Source organism: Tyto alba, unplaced genomic scaffold (genome assembly GCF_018691265.1).
Source record: "Tyto alba isolate M040663 unplaced genomic scaffold, T.alba_DEE_v4.0 Super-Scaffold_42, whole genome shotgun sequence".
Lineage (NCBI taxonomy): Eukaryota > Metazoa > Chordata > Aves > Strigiformes > Tytonidae > Tyto > Tyto alba.
This window is the reverse complement of record NW_024881318.1, coordinates 19,522,430-19,541,777: the sequence shown is the minus strand read 5'-3', so window position 1 is coordinate 19,541,777 and position 19,348 is coordinate 19,522,430. Positions and strand designations below refer to the sequence as shown.

The window sequence follows — 19,348 nt, the reverse complement described above, 5'->3', positions numbered from 1 at the left end:
GGCTCCTAGTCAGCTCAAGTAACTGGAGCACATTTCCTCCAGGAAACAATAAAAAAATGGAAATGGTAATTCCACTCCAATCGTGTGGGAACCACCTACTAATAAAAAAACACCAAACCCAGGCTTAATCAGCAAAACAAATCTCACATCTAATCACTGAAATAAACACTTGAGAAGTCAGGACAGCCTAAGTGCTCTGCACAGCAGCTCTCCTAACACATCCTACATGTTGGGCTGCAAGGATTTGAGTATGCCAGCTTTGTTCCTCCTAGGGACACACGTCCATCCTGTAGCCATCTGAACTATTGAACAATTTTTATTCCATATCTATGACCTAAGCCCTGCCCTGAGCATTTTTGTAAAAATCATGTCTTTCTAACATGCTGCATTTAAAAGCTACAGTGTATTATGTTAACAACCAGGCAATGCAGTGGGACTTCCCCACCTATATAAGTAGTCTGGGAAGCTTACCTCTAGTAAAGTAAAGATATCATGGACTCAGGGCTTTTCTAAAAGTAATTTGTTAGAAGACTATAGCAGCTTTTCATAAACTGCAATTGAATGCATGATGGGATTCCTACACCCAAATAGAATCTTATCATAGAATTAAAGAATGGTTTGGGTTGGAAGGGACCTTAAAGACCATCTAGCTCCAACCCCCCTTCCACGGGCAGGGCCACCTTCCACCAGCCCAGGTCACTCAAAGCCCCGTCCAGCCTGGCCTGGAACCCTTCCAGGGAGGGGGCAGCCACAACTGCTCTGGGCACCCTGGGCCAGCGCTTCACCACCTGCACAGGGAAGAATTTCTTCCTCATATCTAATTTAAATCTACCCTCTTTCAGTTTAAAACCATTACGCCTTGTCCTATCACTACCCTCCCTCATAAAGAGTCCCTCCTCACCTTTCCTGTAGCCCCCTTTAAGCACTGGAAGGCCACTCTAAGGTCTCCCCAGAGCCTTCTCTTCTCCAGGCTGAACAGCCCCAGCTCTCTCAGCCTGTCCTCCCAGGGGAGCTGCTCCAGCCCCTGACCATCTTTTTGGCCTCCTCTGGACCCCCTCAAGTAGGTCCGTGTCCTCCTTGTGTTGGGGCCCCAGAGCTGGACACAGCACTGCAGGTGGAGTAGAACAACACACAGAAAGCATTTCTCTTTAAATCCAGAAGTTCTATCAGCGTAGGCCATATATGATTTTTACTGGTCCCCACTTCTGTTCTTAAAGAGGGTTAAGAGCCACATTCTAAGTCTAATATTATATTTCCTTTAGGGATAGCTATGAATTTGGGAAAAATACTGCTGTTTCTAGAAAGCCAGGGCTATATACAGGTACCTTGGGATTACTGGAGATCTTAATTGTATTTCACACAACTTTGCAAGTTGCTGAGATGTAAAACCCATAAAGTGCAAAGCACAGTCATGGTTGTAACTCATGTTTCTTAAAGAATTTCAAGGGGATGTAATGAAATTGAATAGCAAGACTTTAACTGTTGACACTTCTCTAAACAAGAAGAAAAGAGAGCCTCATTCTCTTAAGAAAAGTTGCACTTTGGCTTAACAAATTGGAAGAAAAACCACGTTGAATTCCAGTGGTAACAAGATCTCGTAAATGAAAAACAGCATTTAACAATAATTTGCAATCAAGTCTTCTGCTATGGACAAGACAGCCCAAATGCTAACTGATAGATGTAATCCTTGCACAGTCTTTCCTGTAACCAGAACTGCTACTTAAGACTCTTAGCTAGATAAACTGGTGTAACAGAACATCAAGCCTGCTGTACTGGGGGGATAAGATAATGTGTCAGATTGGGAGCTCTGCAAGAAGAATATAGTTATTTTGAGAGGGTCAGCACTCTTGGAAAGAAGCCCTCACCTCCTGCAGAACACTGACTGGAAGCTGTCACTCACTTATCTGAACAAAACATTCACAAGATTGCACCACATGCAAACGTGCCAGATTCTGTAATGCATGTTCCTCCTGGTGAAAAACAAGTTTCTTGACTTGAGGAGAAAAGAAAGGGCAACCCAATAAAAAACACACTTCAAACAATGAGCAGTGTTCATTGCCTTGGAAAAGCAGTTGGATATTTTGGGCAATCACGTTAAATTCTGCTGGTTTTGTCTTTGCTACCTCTCTTAACATGAAGTCTCGGTTGGGAGGGTTCTGCAATATTATTGCAAGTATTTTTGTAGACAAGGATGTAACTCAGCTGACTTGGTCAAGAATGGGAGGCTAAACAGTCTCAGCTGTGACAGCTGGATACCCTGAAGAGTTCCCAGTGCATCCTCCCAAGAGCAAAGTCTTGCCTTCTGCCTCTGTAAAGTATGGCATAATCCACCCAGGACTTTAATTTAGTTCCAAAAGGCCGTAGGTGTGTTTTAAGGCATGTGTCTAGAGTAACAGAAGATACCTTGGGTTTTTCTGATTAACTTCTACAGCTTCCTATTGTGCACATGGTATGGAGTCAGAAAGAAAAGATAATAAGTTATTGATCTCCTATCCATTTCATTACTTGTGGAGCTGCCCTACATGCAAGTGATTTTCCTGTGAAGTGGCTTGATAGATCTTCACAGCATGAAGAGCTGAGCTCCAGAGCCAAGTGGAGGCATCCTTGGATAACAGGGTAATTTCTGACTGTAACAGATGAGGCAGTAACATTCAAATCTAACTAAACTAGTTAGCAAGACCAAATATCCCCTACAAATCCACCAAAGAGTACACTGAAGAATGAAACAGTTCACTAGAAAACAAATTATGGTGTTTATATACACACACCAGCAATTTTCCACATTGTTTACACCAGTGTTTTATACCTCTTTTTAAACAGATCACTCATATTTTCTTTGCCCTATGAAATAAACAGACAATTAAGCAGTGGAGAATAAACAGACCAATGACTTACACTTCCAAACACCTCACTGGGATGAACCCCAAATATCAATACATAGCTTATGACAGAAAACACTTCTGCATTACACTCCATTCTCAACCACTTCTGGTATAGAAGCCCTCTAAAATAGATGCTAAGAACTTAAAAAGGCATTTATTTTCCCTGCCAAACCATGAAACACTAATAATTTCCATTTCTTTAATAATTAGCTTTAACTCCCAGAAAAACTGGGAGTTTCACTGCAAGCAAAGATCAAGCCGGGGTATATACAAGTGGATTAAAGCAGATGGTTTGAATTAAATCCCATACAACAGTAACTGTAATTAACCTCAGCATTTTCACTGAACTAATTATACTGAGTATTAACTATTTCATCATTAACAGTAAATAATAAATAGATCGCCTTAACATTACAGTTATTACCTACATTTGCTTCCCCAATAATTCTTCCCTTGTAATTTCCTGTTCAAAGTCAAATTATCACATTATTCTTTGTTTTGTGCTTCAGTGATGAAGAGACAGAACACAAATTCAAAGGGTATAATGACATTATTTTACTTTGTACATGTTCTTGTTTAAGATTTAATATTTATTAAATATTAAATATTTAATATACTTAATATATTTTACAGTAGAGTAGACATGGGTGCCAAACACTAAGTGCCTTTGAAAATAAACATGACGCACATGGCATTTGCCAGCCAGTCATATAGCTGTTCTGGTTATTTTGTCTTTACAAAGCAAAATACAGGGAATTCTATCATATAGAGATTCAAGGGTAAACTGATCAAAGCGAGTTTTCAAATTTGCTTCTAAAGTTTCTGTGTCAGCCTTAAAGCCAAGACTACACATTGCTAGGGGAATAATAAACAAACAAAATCCTAGACCAAATACAGAATAAACATATTTCCTTTCAGCATGTTTCTCTGAGTATGTTCTGGGTAACAGTCAGGCACAGGCCACAAAAGACACACTTCTCGGTCTGGGTGGACCTTTCGCACCGCGCCAGCCAGACCTCACTCCACCACTCCCGCGGCTCAGCACGGTGCCCGGCGTTTGCTCGTGCGCACGCAGGGTGCCAGCAGCCCCTGGAGGGCTCCCGCCCGATCACATCCTTCTCTCTCTCACTTCCTTGGCACCATGCAGGACTGCACTGGTTTCTGTCCCCTCCCACCACGGCACTTTCCAAGCAGAAGAGATCTTGTTGATTTAATTTCTGCTTGTACGGTCTGTAGAAGAGAAATATATTTGGATCTTTCTGCTGGGGGAGCTGATCATTTGTTCCTTTGTTTCCTCTTTTGATTAATTTTTAATCCATGGAAATCCTTCTATTTTATCCCCTGTCATTTTTTTAAGGAACTGTGCTGGGTTCGTGTGTGTGGTGGGGGTTTTGGGTAGCCAGGGAGGGGGCTACAGCAACGGCCTCCCTGTGAGAAGCTCCTCAAAGCTCCCCCAGCTCCAAGTCAGACCCACCTGAGACAGTTAGTGAGGGCTAATCCAATTAGCAATAGTGGCCGAACCTCTATAATAACATATTTAAAAATGAGAACCTGAGGCGAGCGGGAGTTGTGAAGGAGACACCTATGTGAACACCAAGGTCAGTGGAAGAAAGGAAGAGGAAGTGGGGCGATGCACTGGAGCAGAGACCCCCCCTGCAGCCCATGGAGGTCACTGGTGGAGCAGATGCCCACCTGCACCCTGTGGAGGACCCTACACTGCAGCAGGTGGCTGCGCGGAAAGAAGGCCAGGACTCTGAGGGAAGCTCCCATTGTAGTTCGGCACTGGGAGAACTGCAACACGCAGGGGGGAGCCCAACTGGAGCAACGAAGGAAAGAGGTCCATAGGACGAAGTCATGTTGGAGAAAAGTCACGGAGGACTATCTCTTATGATAGGAGACACATGCTGGAGCAGAGGAAGAAGGAAAAGAATCCCCCACTGAGGAGGAAAAAATGGTGGGACTGGCTGCACCCCTCAATCTCCTGCCCCCTGTGCCACTGAGAGGGAGGAGGTAGACAAATTGGGGGCAAAGCTGAGCCCAGGAAGAAGGGAGGGATGGGGGAAATGTTTTTTTAAGATGTGGTAATACTTCTCACTGTCCTACTCTATTTTGTTAAGTGTTGGTGTTAAGTGTTTGAAATAAATTGATGTTCTTTTTCTTCCCCTAACGTGTCTGTCTTTTGCTTATGACTGCAATGGGTGAGTCATCCCTCCCTGTCCTCATCTTGATTCCGGAGCCTTTTGTATTACTGTCTCCTTCCCATTCCTGAGGGGGAAAGGGTGGCTGAGCAGCTGGGTGGTTCTCAGTTGCCCTCTGGGCTCCAACCAGGACAGGAACCTTTGCTACAGTGCTGTATCAAAGACTCTCTGAAAATCCACATTGCAGGGACTGAATGACCATTTTCTGTGCATGTGTTGAAATCTTTTTTTGAGTCAGTAGCTAGGGGTGACAGCCACCAAGTGTCTTTTGAAAGAAACATGACTTATACAGACTCCCAAATATATCACATTTATCAATATATGTTTTTTTCAACTTTTTTTTCAACTTGCCTTGTCTGGAGGACAAACTTTCTGATGTGCGATTACCTTGAGTTCTTTTTTAAAACTGGTGTCAGGTTTGCTACATCCCACTTCATTGGTGCCAAGGCTGATAAATTCCCTATTACACAATATTTAAGTTTCCTACTGCATTCTTTGAAACTCCCAGGAGAATCTTCACCATCTCAATGAGGATGAAACATGGGACTGAAATGACATTATGTATGTACCGTGGTTTGAGCCTGGTCAGCAGCTAAACACCACACAGCTGCTCACCCGCCCTCCCCTCATTTGGGAATGGGGAGGGAATCGGAGGAGCAAAGGGAGACTCGCGGGTTGAGATAAAAACAGTTCAATAACAGTAACAGAACAATACACCGACAGCAGTATCAACGGGTAATGTACCATACAGCTGCTCACCACCCACTGACTGACCGACACCCACCTGCTCCCGGCCGGCGATCCCCAACACAAAGGTGCCACAAGGACACTCCCAGAAGTGGCAGCCCCTCCTGGCCCACTCCTGCCTTTCTATAGTGAGCACAATGTCACATGACATGGACTATCGGCCAATTGGGGCCCAGCCCTCCAGCTGTGCTCCCCCCGCCCCCGCACACAGGTGAGGGCACTGGGACCTGGGGAGCCCCTGGGGTCTCAGGGTGCTGCAGCACTCCTCCTGCTGCCAAACCAACGGGAGCTCTAGTCCAGTCCCAACCAGGACAGTATGGCTCTTTAGATAACACACCAATATCAGCCTACCTTATGGCCATTCTACATCCCTTAGCACAGAAATACCTAATTTGTAGAAGACTTTTAGTTATTTATATAAAAAAATAATTCTGTACTTCAGGAAAAAGAAAGTCTTCACTGCATTGTGCAAGAAGAACTCAAAATTCCTAGCAGGATGACAGTTTTCTTAGAGTTCTGCAGAACCTAACCATTGCTGTTACTGCTTAATTTTACAGCATGTTTCTGCTATGAGCAGGAAGAGAAAACAAAGTAGAGGAACCCCTGTCTTGTTAAGTACCAGGACTTCTTCCAGATTCAGAAGCTAGTGAGTCCTTACTGGTAGTTTGTAGCTCTGCTTCTCTCCTACAGCATCATTCCTAGGCTATAGTTCATTCTGAGCACCTCTCCAGTAGCTGAGAAGGGTAACAGGCTAGGTCACGTATTTTTAATCCCCCAAGAGGAATCTTGCCAGAGTCTTGCTGTGGAGGGCCACACAATGTCTGAGCTCCCCAGCACTACCTCATTCCCATTCCCCTTTCCAGCATCAGAATCACCTGGGTACCAGTACTCTGCTGGAGTGTAACAGGGAAGACTTGGGGAGCAGCCAAGTTTGGAAACAAGCATCTGGCAGACTCTCTGGAGCCCAACTGGACAAGACTGGACCCAGTCATCTTCCAAATGGTGGATCCAGTTCCCGAAGTACCCAACTGTGATGGAAGTACTGCTGCAGCCCTGAGAATCACCTGGTTCTGCTGAGGGTGGTGACGAGCACAAAGCTTTCAGTCATTCAGCATTCAGTCATCAGCATTCAGTGATTCAAGAATAACATCTTGTGAACTCCTACTTTAAAACCTTTCTATTTCACTTCTGATTCCTTGGAACAGCTGGCAAGAACACCCAAGTGTGCCAAAATATTGCTGAGGCGCACACCATGCTCCCTCATTTACACTGGCAGGAACCAGGTCTGTTCAGTGATGGCCCTCCCATTCCCAGTCACACTTATATTCTGTTTTCAGTCTGATCCCGACTGTCACTTTTGAAGAGGACTACGTGGGAAAAAAAAAAAGGTGCAACACTGCACACAGCCTCTTGGTTCTAAAAATCTCTTGTATTTTAAATCAGGCAGTGCAAGTTACTGTAAGACAACTACATCATTGTTTAAATTAATGAAAAAATGTTACCCCTTCACATGGTCATTTCATTGTATACTATGAATGTGCAGTAACAAGGGTTTCTTTCTCCTATTTCAGATGGGTGGTATTGAAAGCCATTTGCTCTGTGTATGTGCTCCACTGCATGAAATGATTCATTATAATTCATGCAGTATGCTTTTATAATATGGATTAGTGTTTATTTACTTGAGCTACTTTTCCTTCCTCTGATGCTCAGTCAGTTTATTAACTAAGTTCATCTGGCTAGTGCAGTACAAACTGTTTAAACAGCTCACATCAAATATACAACTACATTTAAAATATCGAAACAGGAGTTAAAGCAAAAACTGTAACTACGAATATTCTCACTTGTTGGCTTAGTGGTAACAAACTGCTGTGCACATTTTTGCATCATCTCCATCATCTGATCTTCATTTTTAAATACATGGACTTAATCGCATGTGTGGGCAAATGTTTGTGTTTCGAACTGGCCTCGCTGCTTCTCCTCCAAAAGCAACCCATAAGTGGCCACCATCAGACAGCAGTTTGGGGTGCAGCTCAGCTCTGCTAAAGGAGGATCGATTATGGTTCACAGGAGAACCAGCATGTGTGTGGGTGGCTTGGATGCAGTCAACAGGTCTGCCTGGGAGAGTGAAGATGTATGCTGGGATTACAAATATTGCAGCTGAGAGGCGGAAAGACTGACTTCTCCTCTGACTACACCTGACACTAACTACAGAGGTGTGGCTAATTCTTGCAAATGACCTCAAAACCCAACAATCAGAGGACAGCGAATTGGCAAGTTTGTGTTCAAAAGAGAAGAAAAGATGGTGGCAACTAAAGAGCAATGAAGGAAATATACACAATAGCAGGAATGTTAAAGATAACAGAGATAACTGGATGGTGTAACTACGGCACATACGTTATTTTGCAGGGTGTCTGACTGAAGCTGATTGTTCATGAAGTGTTCTTGGCAGGCTTGTGGGTGAAGATATCCAAAGTCTTGACAGTCTACAGTAAATGCTGGAGTTACAGATGTGGTTTGGAGGAACAAGTCTCTGGAAACCCAGGTTAGCATCTGAACCATTGAATCTACTCAGTCACAAGCCTAAACACGTAATTTCAGGGGCATAATTTAAGGTTACTATATCTGAAAATTTCAGCACTATGTTTTTATTTTCCATGTTTTCTTATAAAATATAGGCCTGTCTACAATTAATTTCCAGCATGTTTCTTCAACTCTTAGAAATCTCAAATCCCTTCCTGTTAAAATACCATGTATGCTCCCAACACAGAAGAGAGACAAGGTGAGATCCTTTCTTCTCCATGTGAGAGCACAGATGCTGTAACACTGGCTTAGACGAGCCAAATAGCTTATCCGACTAGGAAGCAAGAGTGGTAAAAGTAACTCAGAAGTGCAGAGATTCAAGGCCTTCCCTCAGATTTTTCTGCTAGCCATCAAATCCATGCCTAATCGCAATGGAAAGTGATGATGGAAATATTACTTTGCTCTCTGCCAAAATGAATCTTGTCTCCAGCCGAAATGGCTTAGCCAGATCAGAGTGGTATAACTTAGGCTTCCCTGTGCCAAGCTTTCTGATCCTGGCTCCTGGAATGGCTCTATAGCAATTTATTCTGCATAAGGGAACATATTTCTTGCTCAGAAACACTTAAACTTCTGGAAATAAGGCAACTATTCTAAAGGCTTTGTCTGCAGGTAGAAGTTTTAAGTCTGCATTCTTGACAGTCCTGCTGCTGTCTGTGTAAGCCAGGATGCACTAAGCTGATCACAGTTTTGAACTTTTCAGGATTTACTGTCAGCTCTGCTTTGGCTTGTGTTCCATACCTAGATAGCTGCATGTAATTGAGAGAGTACGTAACACAGAGAAAGGCCATAGCAAAGACTTACCAATTAGAAGTATTGAGAAAATCACCACAATGAACAAATGAGTAGCAGCTATATTATGGCACTACTATTTACCAAGAGGAGGCAGAAGAGTTTGCAGCTTAAGCTAAGGAAGTTTCTACCCTTTCTCATTATCTTTCATCACCTCCTAACAAGATTAGGATCGTTATATACACAAATATGTCTAGTCCTCATGATCATTAAAGAAAGTTGTTAAAAATAAAATAATATCCTTCATGTGTGAGAAATGGCTTGTCACCACACTGACTTCAATCTAAAAAAATCTGAGTTCACCTCAATCACAAAACATGTTTTCAGCCAAAACCCCACACAGCTATTGACCTTTTTTTTCTCAGTATTTCAAGCCAAGCAACAAAGTCCCTGGTACCTCCTGACTTCATGAACAGATGGACAAACTTTCCTTTTTCAGCAGAGAATATGCTGCAACCCAAAGGCATCTTCCTGCTTAGACTAAGAATTCTTCCTTGTGTCACAAAAGTCAAATCCATGCCTTTAGACAGTATCTGTCTGCTACTTAACTTCATGGTGACAGCAAGAAACCAACTCCTATGCTGTCAATCCAGTGAGAAGACCCGTCACCTTGTGTGTAGCAGAAGACCTACAGTGTGTGGCTGAACAGCTATGACACTACCTAGAAGAAAGCATGTAGAATTATGCATATCCAAATGAGGCAGCTTTAAGGGTGAGGCTCAGTTCAAAATGAAGACACCTATATTTAGCTCTCCTTATGCGAGGTAGGGCAAAACCCGGTTGCCTAAACACCTGTAGCTCTCAGACTGCCTTCCAGCCTCTGCTTCAAAAGACACAGATGTCATATCTACAAGTGTCTGCGATTTTTTGGGTACCTAAAGGATATCCATATGATTCATACATGGATGAATCTCATCCTTAGGTGTCCAAGCTCCCAACAGTCGGTACAGTCCCTGGAACAAAGCTGATGGAATTGACTTAATTGCCTGAATACAGATGTTCAGGTACATATGAGATGCCTGACTTTAAGCTTTTTACAGAGCTCTTTAAGTTCTTGGCCATTCCAGAATCATGTAGATGCCTTGTAGGTCCCATGTTACCGCTGTGAGTCCCATGCAGATGCCTTGGGTGCCCAGGGGTGTCCTTACTGTCAGTAAAGCCCTGTGCATGGGTTATGGACTCAATCTTCAGCTCTATAGTTGGGAACTGTGATATCCAGTGCACACCTATACTTAGATAGTTTAATCTGGGTATGTAATACATGCAGACCATCCAAGTACAATAAGTGAGCAGACACCAGCATACCAAAAGGGCATTTTGATGGAAGCAAAAATTAGATTTGATATGTCTCAGAAGGGAAAATAATTAATCCTACTTCTATGTAATAAGGAGGAAAATAGAGCATTTGAGCGTAACAGCTTCATACAATAATTTTTAAAAGTTGTGATGGAAAAACCTAAATACATTTCTAAAATCAGATTAGATAAAATGAATGATAAGTTCAAGCTTGTAGCTCTTAAAATAATCATTGTATAAAAACAGTTAACTCAAAAATATTTTTATAGTGCTATCATTAAATAAGAATGCCTCTCTAAACCTGCTTCAGAGGATGAATCAGCATAGCTGTGATAGTTTGGAACAAACTTTGATCTAGTGTAAAAAATGATAAAAGACATTTCCCACTTCTTTTCCCTGAGAAGAAATTAGTTTTGGAACTGCCTCAGCGTATGTATTGTTTTATTAACTGGGACAAATTCCCAGTTTATTCCTCTATGTCCTTATGTGACCTACATTCATCAGTTGTAGAGAAGGAACATGCAGACAAGATTTATTTTGCTTCCTAAACATTTTGCAATCTGCGTCTGGAGCAATTCCCCTCAACCGCTTCTGATGTCACCAGGTATAGTAAACCAAATACCTAGGTACATGCTGGATATATATTTGAAACACCACAGTTACATTAATGCAAGTAGTTCGAACACAAATTGTGTATGTGTACATGAATATAAGCTCTTTTTTTTTTTCTTGAACAACAATAAATATTGCACTGCTGTAGGTGATCTACTCATGAAGCAGTACACTTTCTTGTTCATGTACCTAATTAACTAAATTAAACTAAAATTTCAAAATCATACAATTCCTCATCTTCAAAGCAACCTCAACTCTTAGTAGAGCAAGTTCTGTTGACTTTAAAATGCCTTCATTAGCTGTGAAAATGTGTCTTACATTTCCCAATCCCTAGGGCACAAAATCTATTTACCTATGGTAATTACACACATTAGAAACTACCTGCCTGTTACTGAGGCCTTTACACTTTCTTCTTACCACTGCTGCTGTTCTTGCCTTACCATCATATGGCAGGCCCCTCGAGGACACGGATGGCGTGTGGGACAGTCTCCCCTGGTAGGAGGCTGCAAGTCCCAGACCTGCTCAGCTCTGAATTACACTTGAAGACCTGGTGCACTAGACATGCTTGGTCACATTGAGCATCGCCATCTCAGAGATGGCAGGCACCCCTGTCACTTCACACTAGCCACAGCCTCAGTTTAAGGAGCTGGCAAGCTAAGCTCTTTGCAAAAGGAGAGCATGAAAATGAGCTAAATTAGTGGAAAGTCTCCAGCAGAACTTGGCACCAGCATGGAGACAGCAAATAGGTGATTAAATGTCCAATATCTGGTCTCAAATGCTGTGCAGTTGCCTGGCCAACTGCTGGCCTCACACCCTCTCCCGCCTGGGGGAAACATGTATGGGATTTCACTGTGTGCCAAGGGTGGATCTGGCCCCACGGCACAGAGCCAGCTGGAAGCACAGGCTCTTGTAAGGCTGAATGTAAGCTTTACTTACTTTCAAGATAGAAAAGCCTTCCATGTACAAGTCAGTATTACACTATCTCAGTAATGTGCTTTGGTGCAAGATTAGCAAGTACATGTAATTATTTTAATGTGATGCCAGAAGAAATACAATTATACTGAAGTGAATTTTTTAGGGATCTGCGACGCTGTAGATCCAGTTCCTCAGGTAACATATCAGATATGGAGCACATCTAATTAAGTCTACAGGAAAGCCTCAGCAAGACTGTTCTGGGCAGAGCTCTGTAAGATTGTCGGGATTCATCACCTGAGTGCAGTGGGATGCTCACTAGAACTTTTGCAGGTACTAGCACATTTACATGGGGCAAAAAAAAAAAAGCAAAACAGCTTATAAGCAGATCTTATCTAATACTCGGTTCTAAATCATGCAAGAATGGCAAATGGATGTTTTTTCATGATGTTACCTTGAATATTCCCATTCAACTATACTTTCTTGTCTGACTTTATCAGCTGAGCATCTCCTCGGAATAAATGTGTAATGGCATTAGAAGCAGTTCAGTGGTTAGAAATGTATTCTCAGGCCAACAAAGCTCTGTTCCCTTCACCTACACAATTCTGTAACAATGAAGCAAATCAGGACATAGATATTTAGTATTGTGTCTTGGATTTAAGCACAGGAACACAATTAAAATGTAAAATGTTCTTCATTTTTTGATTCTGAAAGTAAGCTCGTGAAAGTTACTATTTCATTAGTATAGACAAAGTCATGCAAAGGTGATGATGTGGTTAAGTTATATTTAAAACACAGATTTCAACTGAACTTAGGACATCCTGACCACACCTCATCTGCCAAGGATCAAAAAATCTTCATGTGCTCTTAAATCTTGAGACAGAAATCAATTTGTTTAGTAGACTGCATCTGGTCAGGAATTATTTTTGTTTGTTGAATGAATGTACTGTAAAATGTGGACACAAGGCGGGGAAGGATCAATTCAGGACACATTCATTTTTGTTCTACTGACCATTCTGAACAAGGCAATGAATAAAAGCTGGTACATATATCATATTTCACTGTGAAATACTGACTTTACAAATTTCAGAAGACCAAGGAGGAATTTGCAAATTTTAGTTAGACCTATAAATTGAAATAAAGAGATTAGTACACAAAGGGGGAAAAACTATTATACAGCTTTATTCTGCAAATTCCTATCAGAAAATTCTTTTTTTAACCAAATCAGAAGACAGAGAAGGATTCAAAACACACTAAATAAAGGCCCCACATTGTTTCAGCCCAATTCTAATATGAAAATAAACACTTCGCTGCCCCACACTTCCATACACACTTCTTAAATAGGCACATTCATTTCTCATGGGACATGTAGGTAGCAGAATTAAAGTATTGCTGCAAGTAGGAAATGAAAGCAGGGAACAAAAGTGAAAACTTGACTCATTCATCACCTTCAATAGTCAGCTACACTAGGAATTCAAACCAAATTTGGTAAACCTTAAAAGAAAAAGCTTTAAATAGCAAGAGAAAATAATCTTATAAATTTTCTTCCTGATAACACAGAGGACGAGTGTCTGAGCCACACACAGAGAAGTAATTTGTGGTTTTGCTATCCAAACCCCTTTCTTAATAAACAAAATGAACTTTATGGAAGAATTCTCTGATAAATGATCATTTGAGTTCTAATTATATGTTATTCAGCTTAATGCTTCCATTAACAAGAAAGTAATGCCCCTTATATCTCTTCAGTGCTTCTGCAAACACAGATATCTAAAAATTTTAAGTATGCAACTTCAAGAAAATACAGAACTGTATCAGGGTGAAAGAAGGTGATTATACCTTTGAACTGTATGACAGTTATTACTACAGGCAACTATGCCAAAGCCCTTTCATTTAGCACCATATTCTAAAACTAACATTAAACAGGCTAATGAAACATGGCTTGCAATTCTATAGGTATTTAATTTGCATTCAGTAACACCTAAGTATGGAGCTAAAAAGAGAAGAAATTGAGAGGTCAGAAATTTTTATTGCAAATTTTATCAGTTTATTTACAGTTTGTTGTAAAAACTGTTTCCACCCCACTTTTTCCCTCTCTGACTTCCTCTGCTAATACTGATTTTGGCTAGGAGGCCAGGAGGGTCACCTGCTTAAGGAGGCACCCTTCTGCAGCTGCTCTGTAGCTCTGGGAGAAGTGGAGACACATTTGCGTAAAATTAGTAATTATGGAGAACAGTTACTGATCTTTCCAAAGGCCAGAACAAGACAGAGCAGACCAGGTTAACTTGCATTTGTTTACAGGAGCAGATTATAACCAGTGTAAGCAGATCAGTCTGACACAGCGTAAAACTCCCACTGGACTTAACGGGAATTTTTTGTTCTCAGTGAGTAAAAGACCAGTCCCAAAGGACCCACCAGCATCAGGACAGACCTCTGGGTGATTCAGAAACGGTTCTAAATCATTGCTGGTTGTGACAAAGAAAAAACACCAGAAAAAGCTCAGCTGGACCAAGTACTTTCCAGCCCAATATTTAATTCAGGCATGAAAGAACTGAGGTGAGTAAGGATGGGAGGAAGAACTGAGGTGAGTAAGGATGGGAAGAAGAACTGTGGAAAGCCAGAGGTACATTCAGTGGATGTGAACCCTGGGCAGATTTGTTGAATCATGTAACACCACAGGATGTGCATTCAGAGCTTTTCCTCACTAAAAAGGCTTCTGCTGTCTACCCACAGCCAGCTGGCTGGTTGAGGGTGCATGTTCTTTTCAAACCCCTTTTATAACCTCTACTCAAGAATTTCTAAGTGTATTATGAAACTTGTTCATACTGGTCTCAGACGCAAAGTGTACAGTCTTAGAATGCTTCCTCTGTACTTCCAAACAGTTCTACACTTAACATGTGAATATACTAAAAAGACTTGTTAAGGAAAAAACCACCGGTTTCTATTAAAAAATTAAGCCCATACAATTCTCTTGTAACTTCAGTACCTGAGCAATGAAAATCCATCTAATATCAATATTGATCCTGCCTGTTTATACATCACACATCTAACACTGTCTATAAAATTTATGCTCATTCTGCAACATGTCTCAATCTCATCCACTATCTTTACAACAAGATTAACTGATGTATCTTTTCACATTATGTACCCAGGTTTCTGCAATCAAGGAACTTGCATGGTCCTGACATACATAATATAAAAATACTCTTTATATAAAGCTATATATATAGTATATCCTGGTTTTGGCTGGGATAGAGCTAATTTTTCTTAATGGGTAGAATAGTGCTGTGTTTTGGATTCAGTATGGGATTGGGTAGGAGAAGAATGCTGATAACACACTGAAGTTTTTCGTTGTTGCTAAGAGCTCAAGGACTCTCCACCTCCCCATGTCCTGCCCGTGCGCAGATGCACAAGAAGTGAGAAGGGAGCACGGCCAGAGCACCGGACTTAAACTGGACAATGAAATATTCCATATCATGTAATGTCATGCTCAGTATATAAAGAAGGGGCGGCTGGGAAGGTGAGGAGGGGCATTCTCTCTCTCACTTCCATGTCTGTGGCTTCAGGATCTTGGCTTTCCTGGGACCGCCAGCTGGGAACAGACTGGGTATTGGTCAGCGGATAGTTAGCAATCACATTGTGCATTACCCATTTGTACTTGCTATTATTGTTGTTATTGTTTTATTTTATTTCAATTATTAAACTGCTTTTATCTCAACCAATGAGTCTCCCTTTACCCTTTCAATTCCTGCCCCCATCTCCCGGGTGGGGGAAGGTGAGCGAGCAGCTGCATGGTGTTTGAGGGCTGGATGGGTTCAAACCATGACAATGTACAAACGCAAAGGCACAGAAAGTTATTATAAAAACTTACCATCACTTGCAGAAAGTGAGTCATTTGCACAGAGCAGTGCCAAAGTAAACAGCAGATGCAGAAGATCCATACCTCTAATTCTGTACAAAAGACAGTAAGAGAGTTTCATTATAAACTAATATTACTAATATGACATGACATTTAAACTATTCTCTAGTTTTATTGGATTTAAGCCAGAAGTGTATTTAGTTTACTCTCTTTATTGCTCACAAAGTCATACCTCATCTTGCAGTCTAGAACAAATTGTAAATACCATTCTTACAAGAGAACTAGCTTATGGGTTTCTAATTCATTTAAAATAGAGGGGGAAAAATATCAAGTACTGTCAATCTCTAGCCTGCTTCCAGGGAGTAGCCAAACTGTTCCCACAGCAGCCTTTGGGGGATGGATCCCAAGGACTAGCCTAGGTTAAATGTGAAAGTAGGAAAAGAACAGTATCTCTTTCAGGGAACAAATATATGATGATCCCCTTTCCAGCTCATGCTCCTCTGAAGCTGTATTCATCTTTGCATGATACACATAACCCTTCCTGGGTCTAGGACTACATGCAGGAAAACTGAGAGGAGTGACGTAGTTTAATAAGGCAGCTCCCACACCAAAAAAACTGTCTGTCTGTCACCAGAGAAACACTGGCTTGGTACCTATGGCCACTGCCTGTTGCAGGCAGCACGCCAGGAGTGGAGAGGGCAGCAGTAACTGTGGGGCTGCAAGAATGAGAGTAACCCAGGCTTGTTCTCTCACCTGTCTCCCACTGGCACCCAGCACAACCCTGAGCACGGCACGTGCCTCGGTGCCCCTGCTCTGCCGTGCTGCTCTTAGGGGTCTGCCACGGAGGCTGTCTCAGGCTGGGAACATCCGTGTTGTTTTTGAGAAGGCACCTTCCAATGGCCCCAAGCACATCCACACAAACCTTTACAACCTCCCCAAATAGCTCACTCCTCCTTCTCCCTAGATCATCTATGCCATACACACACACATACATAGCCTACAACCTCATCACATGATCCTGTTTGAGAGACACTACTTTGCTCCTGCCGTTATCACCAGCATCTGATAACAACAGGGAAGGGCAGAAGCTGGGATACACTGGGCTTGTGGGCAGTGCATCGTTCAGCACAAAATTGTACCATGCCCCCAAAAGCTCATGAGGCCCCCATATGTAGTTGGGGGAGAACATACATTCCATGGATTACTACCTAACCGCTTATAACCATCCCAGTGGAGCACAGAGGTTACTGGAGACCTTCAAAACCAGAGCTACAACAGCAAAAGGAAATCAAACGCTGAAACAAGAGTCAGGCAGCAGTTTCTTGTGTGTCACAGAACTGCCAAGATACACTGACAACCCAAGATGGTTCTTCTGTGGATTATCACAAACACCACTACTTTAGCAAGGCAAAGCAACAGCGTCTCTGCTCTGCCTAAATCCACATGGGATCCTCTATTGAGTTATCTGTCCAGACAACTTGCACGTGGGAGAAAAATCCAACTGGTGTACTCTGAACATGTCCAATATGGACAGGACTGAGCTCAAAAACTGTAGCTACTCTTGTCTGAAAATATGAATGGGCCATGTTCCACTCTTTGTACAACAGCCTCTGGAAAGGGAAAGCTGTGATAGCCTCCTCGGTGCTCAAACCCAGAGCCCTTGTGTCAGGGCTCATACTCAAGGTCTCAAAAGGAGCTCTGCAAGGGGTGTGAAGCACCAGCAACTATGTGACCTCTCTGTGTCAAGCACATATACCAAAAGCTCTGCTGGGCTCCAGGTACAGCTACTACTTCTAGATATATTGGAGACCAAGGAAGAGCTGCACCACCATGGCTCCTGGTCTTGTAGGAGAAATCTGGTGCAAGCAGGAGCTATACTATCATGATACTGCTTTTGGTGGTACAGAATAAAATTTCTGAGATAAGAGTCCTCTGAAGTGCCATCTGCCCCATCAGCAGACAACTGCTGCCTTTCAGAAAGTTCTCACAAATCTGTCTTGAACCATCCACTGCTGTTCCTCTAAGATACTCTTGCAAGCTCGCTGTCAACAAGAACCGTACTACTCAGAGGCTGCAGTGTTAACCTAGCAAGAGACAGCTTCTCTGTCAGCTTTAAGGCAAAACTGACCTTTTACAATCTGGTAATATCTACCTCCCACCACCTATCCTTGTATGTGTATGAAAGACAAATGCCACTAATAAAGTCTCTGTTATTTAACAAAAAAAAAAAAATCAAAAAAAAAAAAAAAAAATCAGTGTCTTTAATATAACTATTCTAAGGAATAATAGTCTATAACTTACCCAACTCCAGCAGTTTGTAAGAATGAAGAGAGCTAAAACCAGAAAAAAAAATTTACAGCAGCTGACTGTCCTCAAGCCAGCTGAAACTTGACCACAGGAACATTTGGCTAGAGGTCAGCTTGGGCTAATTGCTTCGGTACAGAAAGGGAGCCAGGAGTTATAAAAAGGGTAAAAAAAATTCTTGGCCCTTTTCTATAGCGATGTTGGAGTAAGGTCAATCACAAGGGAGTTTAAACACGACATCTCTCCAGTGGGATGTGAACACAGTCAGCATAAACAGGCAACACCAGTCTAAGAAAATCCACATGAGAAAAGAAATAATTTAGTCACAGCATACTGAGTGGTTTTCATCTACTCTGGTCAGGTAACAACGTTAACACTCAAGAGTAAACTGTAAGGAATTCTGCTTATAAAAAACCCTGTTGTTTGAAGTGAGATCTTTACATTTAGATAGCTCTTGAACCTGAAATGACCTGAAGGAAGAAGGACATTACACTTCATTAAACTGCACCTATGAAGGGACTTCTGCTTTTACCATCCCCACTAACTCCCTGTAGTCCAAATATGAGAGAGTTTTTTCCCCTGTAACCTCCTCCAGTTCAGTATTGCTTGCCAAAGCAGCACATGTATGGCTAGTCCAGAATGAAAGGTGGCCTGCCTGCTGGAAACCAAATCACAAAATCACTGAAGGATTAATCTGAGGAGCTTTTCTGTACATTGCTACGGTTCATCATTCCATCAGACCACAAACAGGTAAGGACACAAGAGCATGCAACGAAGACGAATACACACTAATATATCCACTACCAAGTGAGAACAAGTGTTGAGAAGAGAATGTAACTCCAGGCCCTCCTGAACTGTCCTGAACCTTGTTTATACAACTACCAAACACGTACGTACATCCACTCCCAGAATTTTTCTGGGTGAAAGGCCTTTATTTTTCACAGTGTGGATATGCCTTACAAGCTGTCTCACAGCACAATTAGTGACACGAAGAGGAAATCATTCTGTGCTTGCGTAAAAACACTCATACCAGTTTGGCTGTTCATGCATAGCTGAAATCACTTTGCCTGCTTACCCTCATTCCCCTGAATGCCAACAGGACAAAGTCATTCCGCAGATGAAAGGAGTTACAGCCCTTCCAATCAACACAATCTAAAACTGCCATGGACCTA

At 42.0% G+C, this 19,348-nt stretch overlaps 1 protein-coding gene across 2 annotated transcripts in view; it reads right to left on the bottom strand.

Annotated features, from left to right (window-relative positions):
• GHR (growth hormone receptor) overlaps nt 1-19,348 on the bottom strand; it is a 128,279-nt gene that overhangs the window by 52,054 nt on the left and 56,877 nt on the right. For both annotated transcript variants that reach the window (XM_042804757.1, XM_042804756.1), the window contains exon 3: nt 15,885-15,964. In XM_042804757.1, coding sequence (XP_042660691.1) covers nt 15,885-15,954 — 70 coding nt within the window. In that variant the 5' untranslated portion in view covers nt 15,955-15,964. The remainder of the gene's footprint in view (nt 1-15,884; nt 15,965-19,348) is intronic.